At 36.5% G+C, this 14,561-nt stretch overlaps 1 protein-coding gene across 1 annotated transcript; it reads right to left on the bottom strand.

The window, feature by feature from the left end:
* Positions 1-378: 378 nt before the first annotated feature.
* Positions 379-10,502, bottom strand: LOC101306324 (probable importin-7 homolog). The gene is made up of 23 exons (XM_004296633.1): positions 10,303-10,502; positions 9,881-10,016; positions 9,696-9,783; positions 9,402-9,551; positions 8,937-9,099; positions 8,104-8,288; positions 7,833-8,006; positions 7,177-7,322; positions 6,976-7,099; positions 6,713-6,893; positions 5,916-6,075; positions 5,720-5,761; positions 5,522-5,640; positions 5,224-5,422; positions 4,492-4,623; positions 4,026-4,129; positions 3,617-3,796; positions 2,796-2,935; positions 2,508-2,647; positions 1,632-1,792; positions 1,355-1,481; positions 1,079-1,260; positions 379-688 (listed from the first exon to the last, which is right to left on the bottom strand). Exons 1-22 carry the CDS (start codon positions 10,390-10,392, stop codon positions 1,100-1,102), a joined length of 3,102 nt encoding a protein of 1,033 aa, XP_004296681.1. The 5' UTR covers positions 10,393-10,502; the 3' UTR covers positions 379-688; positions 1,079-1,099.
* Positions 10,503-14,561: the final 4,059 nt, after the last annotated feature.

Raw genomic sequence — 14,561 nt, 5'->3', positions numbered from 1 at the left:
TTGAAGTACTACATTTGTGACCGTTACTACTAATAACATTTAGGCACTGGTTGGATTACACTAGGTTGGGACATACTTGAGGTCATGAATGCGGCCACTAATGAACATTTTGGGAGAGGACTAGATTAACTGCAATTTTTTGCACTACTTTTTTTACATTTATTCGTTTCTACTAGTAGTAGAAACCAGGAACTACATATTTTAAGCAAGATCGATCAAGTTTATATTGTATTTGACCTCATAGTTAATAGTAACGGATCGACCACAATGCATTTTTAAGCAAGTTTTTTTTTTTTTTTTTTTGAGAGAACTTTTTTTGTTAGATCCTGAAATAGTATTAAACACAAAGCAACACAACAATAAATAAACACAACCTATCATTCCAATAAAACCCCTCTATAAAAATAATCATTCATGTTTTACAAAAAGCAGAAAGCAACCCTAGTCTCTCTGCGACAATGCCAAAACGACTAACCCAATAAACGAATACCAGTGAATTTGGTGGAGTATACTATCAAATGTGAAAGACAAAGGTGAAAATTTGCAGGCAACCTATCCATACAGCTCTATCATTCACCTCCCATGTAGTAGCCACAAACTGGCGACAAATATTACAAACTCTGTGTGCATGAACCCCCGCTGATATGCACAAAGAAAGACGGCAAGGGATCCAAAAACCAATAATGCCCTGAGAAGGGAATCTTAACCAGATAAATGGTATGACTAAATGAAAGAAGACTATCAAGATTAAAAATTTTAAAGAAAAAAAAAAAAAAAAGATGGCTGAGGCATATCCTACCATAGAATAGCCTCAAACCAGACAATGACTAAAGCTAAAACAAGACTGAAGTGCCATCTGCAGAGTTCCCTGATCTCTCCTCTAATCAAGTTCCCTGACCCTCAAATCTAGCATATTGTTGAAGCTATCATGAAGCAGATATGCTTCCAACCACTTCAAACATGAATAGCCCTTTAGAGCAACCAATGGCTCTGACTGGACAGCCAACAACTCTGTCTTATATTCCCATCAGTACATGAATGGGATAAGCAAAGAAGAGAAAGGCAAAATTGAACGCACACCAAAAGAGAAAAGCAGCAATCATGAAGCTGTGGTGGCTGAAGCCTTCTCCATCTTCTCTTTTTCAATCTCTGCTCTCCTCTGTTCAGCATGCTGTGCTACACCATTTGCAAGAGCCTGATAATGGAAATCTAGCGTCTGTGTAAGACTCTGAAACCTCGGTGGATCTGATGCTTGCAGGGCTTCAAAAGCAAAACAGAGGAAATCAGGCACATGACAAACATGCCATGAAATCAACACAACAACCGTATCACATGGTAAGTATTTTTCACTTACCTTTGACTGCATCTACAAAGAAGATAAAAGGGTCCACATCATCAATTGGTGACTGTAACTCCTCGTCATCACTGAAATCTTCATCAGAGTCGTCATCAAATTCATCACTTGGGCGGAAACACTTTGCCTGTGACACCACCAAATGAAAATATGAGAAGCAGGTCATATCACAAGCAAACAAAGAGAAAACAGGCAATGCAGTCTAAAGAATCCCTCAAGAGGAAGGCAGGAGCATAGCAATATTGCTTGAGCAGAGGAAAAAGATAACAATACACACCTGTTCAGCTAACTTCTTAAATTTAATGCTATCGGCTTCATCACCATCCTCGGCATCAACTCCCATTTCCTTGTCTGATCCATCACCACCCTCATCTTCATCATCGGTTTGGAAACCATCCATATCATCATCATCTTCAGCTTCTTCCTCTTTTGCAGCAGCTGCAAGAGCATGTGACTCATGAAAAAGATGTATAATAACTTACAAGATAAATAATATCCTCATTTCTCAACCTACAAAAACTTGTCATCTCAAATTTATATCAAAGGATATATTCTCTTGCATTTTCCCTATCTTTTCCGGTTTAATTCTGTTGTAGGAATAATAATAATACACATATATAGGTGAAATGATGCAGGAGCATCCAAAGATTTTCTAAATTAATTAGGAGATTATTATCTTTTATTCTTTTTGTTATGTTTTATTATTTTTTAGGTTCCTTTTTTTATTAGGGTTTGCTATCGCGGTATTACCTATGCTTTCTGGAGTCTTGTAAGTCAGCTTTTTTATTTTGAATAAAATTATACATAGAGTTTCTTTGGGACGTTCTGCCCTAGAACTCAATATATTGTTCCTACTTTAATCCTACAGCAAGTATTTCTCTGCTATTGCTTGTTTTCGTTGAGAACTTCTGCTCTCAAGTATTTTTACACTTGATCTAGCCGCACGACAGAAACCTTCAGTTTCTGCCCTGCATCAGCTGGTATCAGAGCAGCGCTCTGGGCAAGAAAGTAAGAAAGTAAGTTTAACATTAGGAATATATAAATTATTAGGCTATGCAGCTATGTAGATCCAATAACACGAAAGTGGGGGGCTAGCGATAGCCTATAACATGAGTAGCAAAAATTGGTGAAAAACAGAAAGGGAGAAAGATACCTGCAACTTGTTCCTTGTATGCAACTAAGAGATCAAGGGTGGCCCTGAAAACACGTCCCAAAGCCTCTGCAGGTAATTGTCCAGCTGGGAGTGTCAGTAATGAGGTCAAGCCCAAGCAGCAAACTTTTTTATCATGTTCCCTGCATTAAATTCTCCATTACTAACAATGATCACCAGAGAAAGAAAAAAAAATAGAACACAAAAAACAACAATAGAACACCCAGTAAGAAAAACATCACTAGAGTGGAAAAATGGTTGCAATAACAAGAAAATTAAAAAATAGATTACCTCTTAAAATGTGCACGCACACCACTTTTCTTAACCTCTTGCAACATCTGGAACCAAAGAGCAAACAGATCTGTCGCTACACCCAGCTTTTGCAATATGCTGAGTGTCAGAGCTGCATTGTAGTATAGAGCATCTGCAATCTTCAAACAGATAAAAAAAACCACAAAAGTAATCAGTAGGAGTGGCAATAAATCAGAAACACAATTGATACCAAATAATGACATTTCACAGTCAACACTAATTTCATCACTGATAACCATAACCCATAATGGTTGGTGAAAAATTTATCTTGCCACTTAACAAAACAGTCAGAAACATTAAATACCAATATGCGGTTGGTATCAACGTTGCTTCAAAGATTTCAGAAACATCTTTACATATAAATATGCCATGTCCCCTCATTAGATTAATGGCAAACTATGACAAGCTCAAATTTCTGATAAAGGTTCATAAGCACTCGGAGATGATTTATTCACTCGAATAAAACAATAACACAAAACCTATGGCAGGGTGGACAGGGAAGACCTGTGGAAGAGAGTTAAGTTCTGGGGTTCTACTTCTAAGGTGTTTAGGGGTTATAATCTTTCTTCCATTATTCTTAAATGGCAAGCATTTGTAATATAATCCCCAAAGCCCTAAGCTTTGAGTTAACAGATGGGCTGCTAAGCCTCTATCCCTAGCTGCCATCTTTAGCTATCGAAAGTGGACTCCTAGTCCGTCTCCTTGTACATTGCTTTTTGTTTCAATAAAAAGCTGTTTCTTCTTAAAAATGAGAATAAATAAATAAACAATCACACGAAAGAGTTGTATCTGGATCTTACCACTTGAACAAGAAGACATTTCAAGTATGATTTCTTAGCTCGACGTAACCGTTCAAATGTAACTCTAATATATGGCTCAACCCACTGATCAACCTGCCCTTTGCAATTCTGAAAAAGTACTTGAATAAGCTTAGGAGCAGGCTCAATATCACCATCTTCCATATTCATATCTGCCAGGATCTGAAATGAACATAAGCACACATCAATGTCATCAACCTATTTAACAACTGCAGCAATTACTAAAGTCCATGTCATGTCAGATTCTAAATCCACCATGTATTACATTAGTAGTTCTATTATTTGATGTGTGGTTTCATTCAAGATGATAGTTGCATATAATCACTATATAGAGAGAATGCAAAACAGAAAGGTTTCCCCATACAAAGGTATAAGAGAAGAGGGAACTCACAGATGAAATCATATTCCAAAGGCTTTGCTGGTAGTCTGGTTCTTTGCAAGATAAAAAGTGTGCAGTCCCCCTCGATATGTAGTTATCCAAAGGAACAAGAATATCTGGGAGGAAACATATTGTATGATAAGCACCTAACAGATATAGTACAAATATGCATGTATGTCCAAACTTGAATTACAATCTTTTCATGAATCCTTAGGCTTCTAAGCTACATTACTACTTCTGCTGTTTTTCACAATCAATAATTTTTTATTATCAGATGGAGAAGGGCAGGAGTCTTGAACAAAAACTTCAGTCAGTAGAAATGTTTTGTGCAGTACCAACTGATTTATTAAGCATAAACGCTTTAATAATCCTCGTTAAATAAAATTAACACGTATGAGACTACTAGTAAGGTTTAGAAAATGATAGAAGTCATAGAACAAATAACCCTCTGAAAAAGAATTAATACTATTCAACTCACTTGGAAAGAAATCTATAGCCCAATCAGCCAACGCTTCCATCATCAATGGCCAAAGACTCCACATATCCAAAGATATTGTTGGAGAGAAAAATGTCATATAAGATACAATTTCCAACACCTCTTCAAAGACCTCTGCATAAAAAAATTTATGAGGACATACAGTCAGACCAATAAAATGAAAATGGCATGCACCTGTTGTGTTAACAACAAACGGAATAGTAACACAATCAAGTTCCACTTGCAAAAAGCCATGGTGAGGAAATAATTCTTTTACAAAGATGAGTTGTAAATTATGCTAATTTCAAATACCTTTCTAACCCAATATTTGGTGCACATTGATACAACAGAAAAATACAAGAGTTTCTAAACAGAGAAAAGAAAAGTATATGATCTTTAAATAGCTTTTAGGACAAGGCATTCATATGGCTTACATGTACAGTTATGATCTTTTAACTTTATAACTTCCCTACACTATCTACAAGTTTTTACACACCAGAAGCACAATGTGTGACAGGACAAACATACTGTTGCGCATACAGAAACCACAAAGCCACTTCCATTCCTTAATTTAAGAAAGATACATGAAATAAATAAATAAAATATTAAAGACTCGCATACAAAATTACAGAAGTTAGTAGGATGCATTTAAACAGGATAAAAAATATAATACAAAGAGTTGACATTACATAACATTAGTTCCGGGTATACAATGGTACAAAGTATTATACAAACCTTGGCCATCAGTCGTCAACATTCTACGCATTATAGGAAGTAAAGTCGGTTCAACTTGGACAAAGAGATGTGGGAGCCTGCTCACTGATTCTAGAATGGTGCTGATAGCACGCAAACAACCAACAGCTGCCAAAGCACCAGGATCATCAGCGTCGTCATCAGCTTCAGCTGTATTCATACACCTCCAGAATGCAGCTGCCTAAAAATATGAACAACCAAAAAAAAAAAAAACAAGGCTTAGGCAATCACAGCTAAAGACAATACTTTGGTGGTCTAGATGATGAAACGAAAATATTACCAGATTTTGGCACAAACCAAGAGCGTATGGTGCCATTTCCTCCCCAAATTTGTCCACTATAGTCTCCAGAGTAAAAACCAGATCTTCATTCTCAACCTCATTCATAAGCTTGAAAAATTCTGAAAAATAAAATGCAGCAATGAATAAGTCACAAGATGATTGTAAATGATGCATATCAACAGTTCTTGTCCCACATACCATCCAGGAGCTGAGGGAGAATGGGGCGGATTTCATTCAAATCTGCATATCAAACAAAAGAAGAGTAAGTCATAAATTACACAACAACTGTCAAAAGATGTATTAAGGTATGTCATAAATTACACAACTGTCAAAGATTTACTAAGGTATGTCATAAATTACACAACAACTGTCAAAGACTTATGAAGGTATGTACCTCTGCAAGCTTCAACAAAGGAACGCAAAGCAAAAACTGAATCAACTCGAACAGGAAGTTCTGGATCTCGCATCCCTGCGACCACACTATGCAATGCCTTAAGGAAGTTGTTCGGATCGGAGAAGTTAATATGAGCATACTGTCCAGCAACCCATGCTGCCTAATCACCACGGAACAACAATGATTAAGAATAACAGGCAACATAAAAAAAAAACAAAAAAACAAAAAACAAAAACAAAACTGAAGCCTACCAAGATGACTTCATCAAAATAAAAGGTCCAATATGACAGAAAGATAATGAAACATGAAGTTCACATTTATATGTATGAAATCAAATGGGATTCACAAGTAATAACAAATAAAAAGTTGAAAACCCCTGCAGAAAACATAAAGATTGCAGAAAACATGGACGTGCTGTTATTAGCCTACGACAACTATAATTCAGCCTTTTTTTCCCTCTTTTCTACAGTTATGCTTCTAGTTATCTTACAGTTTCCAAATGTGCAATTTTATTACGCACTTCATGAGCACCTAGTTGGGTTTTATATAAAGATAAAATTCAAAATATCCTGCTCAAAGAGAAATCAGATATCCTACAAATACAATGGATATTCCAGGTGGGAGTATTGTGCCGGTTTCAAAATAATTAGTATCTAGCTTCCATAGGATACCTCCATTTCAACATGTATGGAATGGAAACAAAAAAAAAAAAAAAAAACAAGAAAATAAATTTTAAGTTCTATAGAAGAATGTAACAGTGCAACACAACAAAACAAGAGGAATTGGATGTATCAAACCTTAGCTCTAAGATGCCCAATAGGACTACTAAACTCGGGGAACACATGTTGCACTAACATACGCTCTAGTTCAGACTTGTAAGGCTCCGTTTGTTTCAGTTTGTCACAAAGTGCTCCAATAGCAAGAAGTGCACCATCTTTCTGTCGATATGGCTTGTATTCCAACGGGGCTTCATCATACCTTGATCAGGCAAAAAGGTAAAAACTAATCAACACCAAGCACCACAATATATCTTTCATTTGCATAACCTACAAGAAGATACCTCTTGAAAATTTCCACAATGAATTGAAGGAACGTATGAAGATTTTCCTTTCCACGTTTTCTAACTAACTCACTCACAAAATCCATGGAAGCTGTCCTTGGACTGTACAAGTCTTCAATGATATCTGCACAAACAAGACGATGCATAAACACCTGCAGGGCATTGCCTGAAGGGCAATGACACAAGGTCTTGAAAACTAACCGTAGCCCTTCCTCACATACTCATGTGGGTCTTCCTCCCAAAGCCTTTGGTCATTGTCATTGAAACACATAAGGGGAAAAACTATCTCAAAGAGGAGAACATTGAGTCGTGGTTGCAGCAGATTATACATACTCATCTTTGAGATGCTGCATATAAAAAATATAAAAAATACAAGGAGGTTAGGGAGTCACCACCACATTTCCTTATATTTAACAACCCTATGTAGTAAAATAAGCAACTCTGCAATTTAGCACTAGGAATTTCCTACATGAGTTAAAGGAGGGAGAAAAGAATCAGTATTAGATGGGGGCTACAAAGGTTGCTAGAAGGCTAACTCAACAATCAAGGGATCAAACCACTGACATACAAATGGAAGCCCTTAAGCAGGACTACTCAGTTATAAACAATTCAGATGACAATTTGACTATGTAACAAGTCGACAAATCATGATTTGGACAGCTCCATATAGGTAAGGAGTACAGTTTAGGGTTGGATCCCATGCTACTGGTTCAAGTACAAATGAAAAATTTACAAGAAGCCAGCAATTCAAGGAAAATGTAAACACACAAGATATTATGTGTCTGATATAGTTGAATATATCTAGCCGCACAAAATGAAAAGTGAGAGGATGCAATATAAGAAGAAAAATGCCACACCTATTGCTTAAATATTGAAGAACAAGGTTGGTAACTCTGTCAGGTAAGTATCCACCAGTTCGGATCACATTCAGCAAATTCAGGTGGCACTCCAAAATCTTCCCAGCATAACTCTTCTGAAACATTTGAGCAAAAGCCCTGTTATCTGGGTTTTGTAGCTTCAAATCTCCAAACCTGAGGACAAAGGTATCATAGATGAAATGACAGATATAAACAATACACCCAAAAGCTCATTCTTATTTTGAAAGCGATATTTAATCTAAGAGCTTACCGAGTGTACAACCGGTTTAAAATGTGGATAGTCCATTTCTTCACCTTCCACCACCCCCATGCCTTTCTTAGATCGGGATCTACAGGCTGGCCTTCCACTGGAACTGGTCTCTCCAATATATTTAAGAAAAGCATCATCCAAGCATTGAACACGTTGGTATCAAATAGCTGCTTTGGAATCTCCAACTGACAATAATTCAAAATAAAGGATATGTAAATGACACAAACCAAAACTTAACCAGTAGCCGTATCAAATAAATCATAATTGTGGTGCAAAAGCTTTGGTTCAAGAATTTCCAACCCTTTCAAACAACCAGGTACCAATATGAAATTAAGAAGCTCGAGAGGATTAAAAAAAAAACTATTAATACCATGTTTTCAGACAAAGCGGTTTCCATGTAGAGAACCTTTAAAGCAGGAAACTAGCCATGAGAAACTAATTATTAACTATTCACATACAAGGACCTGGTGATTCTATTGGCCATAGATCTAAGATATAGCAGGATTCATACATGTCATGGATATCTACCTAATACAGGCAAGAAATGATAGCATGCCGCTAACATCTCAAGTTATTTATAGTACCACTGCCTTGATTGCATTCGACTCAATCTGAAGAGAACTTGAGCATGAATATTGTCATTACATAGATTGAGCGAATAGCTTTCAAGTTAGCATCAAACTTATTAGAATATAATCACTTCCTAGATTTTCATCAAAAAAATCCAGGTATTTTAGGTGGGATAGCTAAGTTTTAATGAAGACTAATCAACCTATCAATATGATTCAAATGCACTACAAAAACAGAATGGAAAAAACTTGTCCAGGACATACATAAATGGATGACCAGAAAATTTTACAGATAAGCTTGATTAAATCTGCAACTTCCAGTGATGGGTTGGGAATTTGGACGAGCCTGTTGAATATATTGAGTAGATGTGGGAATGTCTCCTCAACAATAAGATATACAGGTGTCCTCTCCTCATCAGATTTGAACCTAAGATATTAAAATTACATGGTCAAATTCAAAAATAATACTTAAGGTACGCATTATGCACAAAAATAAAACAATGGAAGGCTTAGAAGACAACAATATTTAATATGTATATTAACATAATATAAATATGAACGTATCATGCTAGATGAATGGATACGAATAAGTAGAATGTGATGACATTGGACAGATATCTCTTTGAATTTAGAATCAAACCTAGACCCTTAACACACTAGCAGTGATGCTTCCTAAATCACCATATATAAGAATTACTTAATAAGTCTTGTAGATGATGATACACTTACTCGTATTTTCTAGAAAGAATCCGCAAAACAAACAAAGCTCCATAAACTTGTTGATCTTGTAAGTTGTGCTTCACCCAGTCTAAAAGCCTTGGCCACTGCTCAGGGTAATCAGCATGGATAATTGTCTTCAGGCACTCACCCAGCTGTACCCTGTACAATAGATCACCAACAAATAAGGAACATAATTTCTCGAGGAGGTAAACATAGACAATGTTTGTGCAGTCACGGGCGCACATCAAGAGGGGAACCTGAGTAGTCTACACAGAGAACAAAATAAATAGCAAGGCAAAATACCTCAACAACGGGGGAACCTGAGTAACAAAGACAAGAACATGCTCCCTGACCACGTCCTTATCAGCTTGCAATATCTTATTCTGCTCCTCTACAACAACCAACAGGTGAACAGGAATAAGCATAGCTAGACTCATACGTGGGATTTCAAAACCAACTAAAACCTTATTCAATCAATCAGAACATACCCGGCTCATGAGGTAACCAGTTCTTCCCAATGAAGTTCTTGAAATGGATGCTGGCAACCTGCCGCACACCCATGTCGCAGTTGCCATCCACAATAATTTGCAACAGTCTCACCAAATGCTGTGGCGTATACTGAATCTGCAAACCGAAACCCCCAGCATCAGCCTCACATAAAAACCCCATATCCACATCAAATATACAATCAATTCCACGACTCTGATCATTATTCTTCTTCCTCATCGAATCAATAAATCAATCAAAGAACCCAAAATCAATCAAAAATCGATAATTTCACACGGACCATTCTCTTCAACTTAAAACCCAATCTCCAAATACACAATCAAACACAATCCCGATCAAAAATTCCATACCAACAACCCAAAACGATCATCAAAACGTCTCCGATGAAACAAATTCGACGAACCTGATTGAGGCTGTGCTCGGCGGCTTTACGCTCATCGGGATTGGTGCTGAGAGCAGCTTGCAGAATCACAGCAAGGCCTGGAAGATCCATTTTCTCTTCTTCTCAGAATTCCGATGATAATCGAAACTCCAATCAAAATTGATCTGAATCAAAACCCTAGCTGAAATTGGAAAAGGGGGATGTTGAGGACGGGAAGGGGGAGAGAGTGAGGGGTTGTCACCACTAGGGTTTAGACAAGCTTTTGCACAGAGAGAGAGAGATTCGACACTGGAGTGTGCTGCTATTTAAAGCACTAGGGTTTACGGGTTCTATGTAAAACTAATCATTCCCCGGCCTATGGAAAAAGAAGAAATTGCACGTTCACAATTTACCTTTTTTTTATTACTTTTTTCTTTCTTTTAGTCCCTCAAACTTTTATTTTTCATTTCAATTAAAAAAAGAACTTTTACTTTCATCGCGATCGATAACTTTGTCCTGTTATAACTATGGTCGTCCGAGTTTGATTCTCACTTATACTAAAAGTGACGAGCATGTTACGACGTTACTAAAGTTTGACTAGTTAGACGATTGTTGAGATGAGTTTTAAACAAAAGTTATGTGAGGCCCGATTTGAGCGAATGATCGATCAGTTACCCTCATGTGCGGTTATTTTAAAAATAATAGCTTAAACATGCTGAGTTTAGTTTTAATGAAAGATATCTTCTTTTCTATTTTTTTTTATATGAATGAAATACTTAATCGAGTGACTAGTTCAAAGTGTCACCCAACCATAGCTAAAGCCCAAACAACTCAAAAGAAAATATGTATCATTCTTCCAACTAAATCCGAAGTTGAACTAGGAGACTCGGAGAAGAACAAAAAAAAAACACAAACAAGAAAAAAAAACAATTTTGATCACTATTACACGCTACCAACAGCACAGAGTTGTTGATGAGTCACTGAAAGCAAAAACTCAAACATGATCTACATTCATCACACTTAACCGTATAAAAAACCGAAAAGTTCGATTTGGTTTCGGTTTTTGGTGCCTGAAAACCAAACCTAACCGAAAATTCGACAATATAAAGTGTCGTTTTGTAAGTGATTAAATATATATATATATAATTATATATGCCAAAAACCTAAAAACCCTACATATTAGTTATTTTGTTGTTGTCTTCTGGAATTTTTATTTATTGTTAGATTTAGAAAGGTTCATCATGTGGTTATTCCTTGTACTGTTTGCTGAATTATCAATTGAGTTGACTTTCCATTCAAAAAACAAAAATGAATATGGACTATAGACTTATTTTTTGAAATGCTACAAAGGACTCTATATGTGTATTGATTCATTTAACCTTTTCTTGTTAAAGAAATAGACAACCCTTTTATTGATCCAATATAAACCGTACATAATAGCTAACCTTATTGGGATGATAAAAAACTATTACCTAAACAACATCACCTTTTTAAAACATTAAGTTCTTCTAACGTAGTTCAATGCTTATCTGTGATGAATCGAACACCCTTGGCGTCATATTTCTTCATTATTGAAAGATGAATAACAAGAACTAAATTATAAGAAAATTTGGGAAGAGAGAGAGAAAGAGTTTTGGGGCAAGGGTTTGGGTAAAGGCAGAGCATACTCCTATTTCTCTGGTTTCTTGAATCGTAATATATGAGTTGCATTCGATTAATATTAAGCCTTCGTTATATAAGTTGCCTTTAATTTATGAGTTGCCTTCGATTAAAATGTTGTCTTTGATTTATGAGCTGCCTTTGAATAATTGGTGGTGCGCAGTTCATGACTTCGTTGCCTTGAATGTTCATGTTTTTATTGTTAAAGTAGAAGTTGATCCCTCAAAGAAGGGGGAATTTTAATGACTTGGATTGTATTCATTGGTTCTGTTGCCTCAAAACGACAATATTGCTGAGAGGAGAGCAGTGATGCCGGAAAGGAGAAGAGAGACGCTGGGAAGCCTCGCCAGAGACTCGCCGTGAAAACCCAGAAAAATAGAATTAGGGATTTTTTTGATTAGGGTACGATTTAGAGAAATAACAACACATAAAGGAAGAGGAAATCGAGGAGGTGAAGGATCTTACCATCGACGAACCAGACGGCGGCCGGAGTCGCCAGGATTCCTAAAAGATAGTTGGGTTCCTCCTTCTTCGATCTCACTCATCGATGGCCGCACATGAGATTTAAGGGTTGGGTTAGATAGAGAAGAGGAATACGAATGTTTTGATGGTGATCTTATTGTGGCATGCGGTGGTCGAAATCAGCGACGTCGCGTCGGAGATGGCGGAGGCAGACAGAGACTCCTGTAATGTAGGAGATTTATGTAAAAATCTATCGCAAAACCAACCTCACAACTTGTGACGACCTGTATTTTTTATTAATGTTAAGAAAATAAGATATAGTGTATATTATTTATTTTTGTTTAGCAGTAATTTATTTTCATAAATATGGGAATATTGGTTTATAAATTTATATATATATATTTATTTATATAGATAAGCCATCTCTAGATTTTGTTTTACATAGCCCATCTATTAGTTTGTTAAACCCAATCCAATGGGAAAATCCACAGCCCATCTATCAGTTTGTTAAACCCAATCCAATGGGAAAATCCACAGCCCATCTATCAGTTTGTTAAACCCAAGACCAGTCAGCTTCTTTAACCTTAGTTTGACGACAAAAGAGTGTGTTCACCTCTATTCGTCTTCTGCTCTCTTCACTTCCTTCACAATCGTCCTCTGCCATCTTCATGGTCTTCGTCTCCATTCTCCTGCTCTTCACAAGCACCACTCTACCTAGATTAGAAGATCAGAACCACTACAATGATAATCTTAGAAGCTGGAGTTGTCGTTCATATAGAAGAAAACTTGGAGAATCAGTTATTAGAAGCATGAGGTGGCGATTTTGATTGAGCTAACATCTAACTCCATTCTATCCCGAATTCAATTCTGACATGTTTGCATGCTCCTATAAATACCCAGGTTTGATCCTCTTGTTATTCATTGAGTTTATTATCTCTAAGGTTTAGGAAAAGAAAAGGGGTGAGGGAAGAAATTTTGAGATTAAAGAAGAATCTGAAAAGCATAGTTCTGAATTAAGGTAGGAGGAATCTCGGGAACCTCTATTTAATATTGTGTTTTGTTTGTTGGTATTCTATATGTGTTTTGTTTGTTGTTTGCTGTTTTGAAGCTATATGTAATTGATGTGTTTCTGGCTGATGTGTTATTATATGATGTTGTTTATGAAACTTGATTGTGGAATTATTGATCAGGTGTTATTGGTGATATGTTCTTAGTTAATCAACATGTTCATGCATATAAAATTGAGGCAGGAGTTTGGTGAAATTGGGAATGAGATTTTTTTGAGAGAATATTTTTGTGTAGTTGAGCTTAATTCGTAGGAACCAAATATCAGGTGGGTTAATATGGCTATACGATTTTGGTGATCGAGATTAAGCAAGAGGACTAGCAAAAAGAGATTCATGGTTTGGGTGAGGGGGTTATTATTGAAGGGATTATTGCATTCATACATTGTTATGGTTGTCATCTGTTATTTAAAGATAACTAGCCTCCTACTGAGCGTTGCTCACCCTTAAGAAAATATTGTGCATGTATTGAACATGAAGTTTAGGTTTCTCTCTTAAAGAGCTTTATGCATGATGTGATGATAATGTGTGGATTGTCTCTTTAATTTTTTATTTAGAATAAGAGCAAAGGCTACCGGCTTGTGGTTTTGCCTTTGAAGCTTATGTTTTAATTTTAGTTGGAATGATGAACTATGAAGCAAGTTTGTATTGTAATCTATGACATCTTTATTTAACTGGCAGAAATGCGGGTGACTATGCCTCGTCTCCTACTAGCTCCAACCCGAACTCTGCAGACTGGGCAATTTAAAACGAAGGGCCCAGGGGAAAACATTTAATAACGTTAGAGTGAGTGGATAAAAATAAAATAATAAATAAAATATTTATGTTTCCCCAAATTAATTTCTAAGGAAAAATCGAATGCATGCCGCAAGCGATAAAACTTTTATCTCATAAAATATCGAGCCTCTCAGACTCTATAATATATGTATGTATTTACACTCGTCCATACTCCCTATATAAATTCCTGGGTCTATATAGGGCTACTACGCTCGCGTCCAACGCTCACGTCACGTCTTAATGCGATGCTACACTACGCCATCAAGGTGGACAGACGGGTGTATAAATATGTGTCCATACCCCCTATATGAATTAAACACTCAAATAGGGCTACTACGC

Source organism: Fragaria vesca, linkage group LG4 (assembly GCF_000184155.1).
Source record: "Fragaria vesca subsp. vesca linkage group LG4, FraVesHawaii_1.0, whole genome shotgun sequence".
In the NCBI taxonomy this organism is placed as follows: Eukaryota; Viridiplantae; Streptophyta; class Magnoliopsida; order Rosales; family Rosaceae; genus Fragaria; species Fragaria vesca.
Note: the sequence above shows the minus strand (reverse complement) of the source record. Positions and strands in the feature narration are given on the sequence as shown.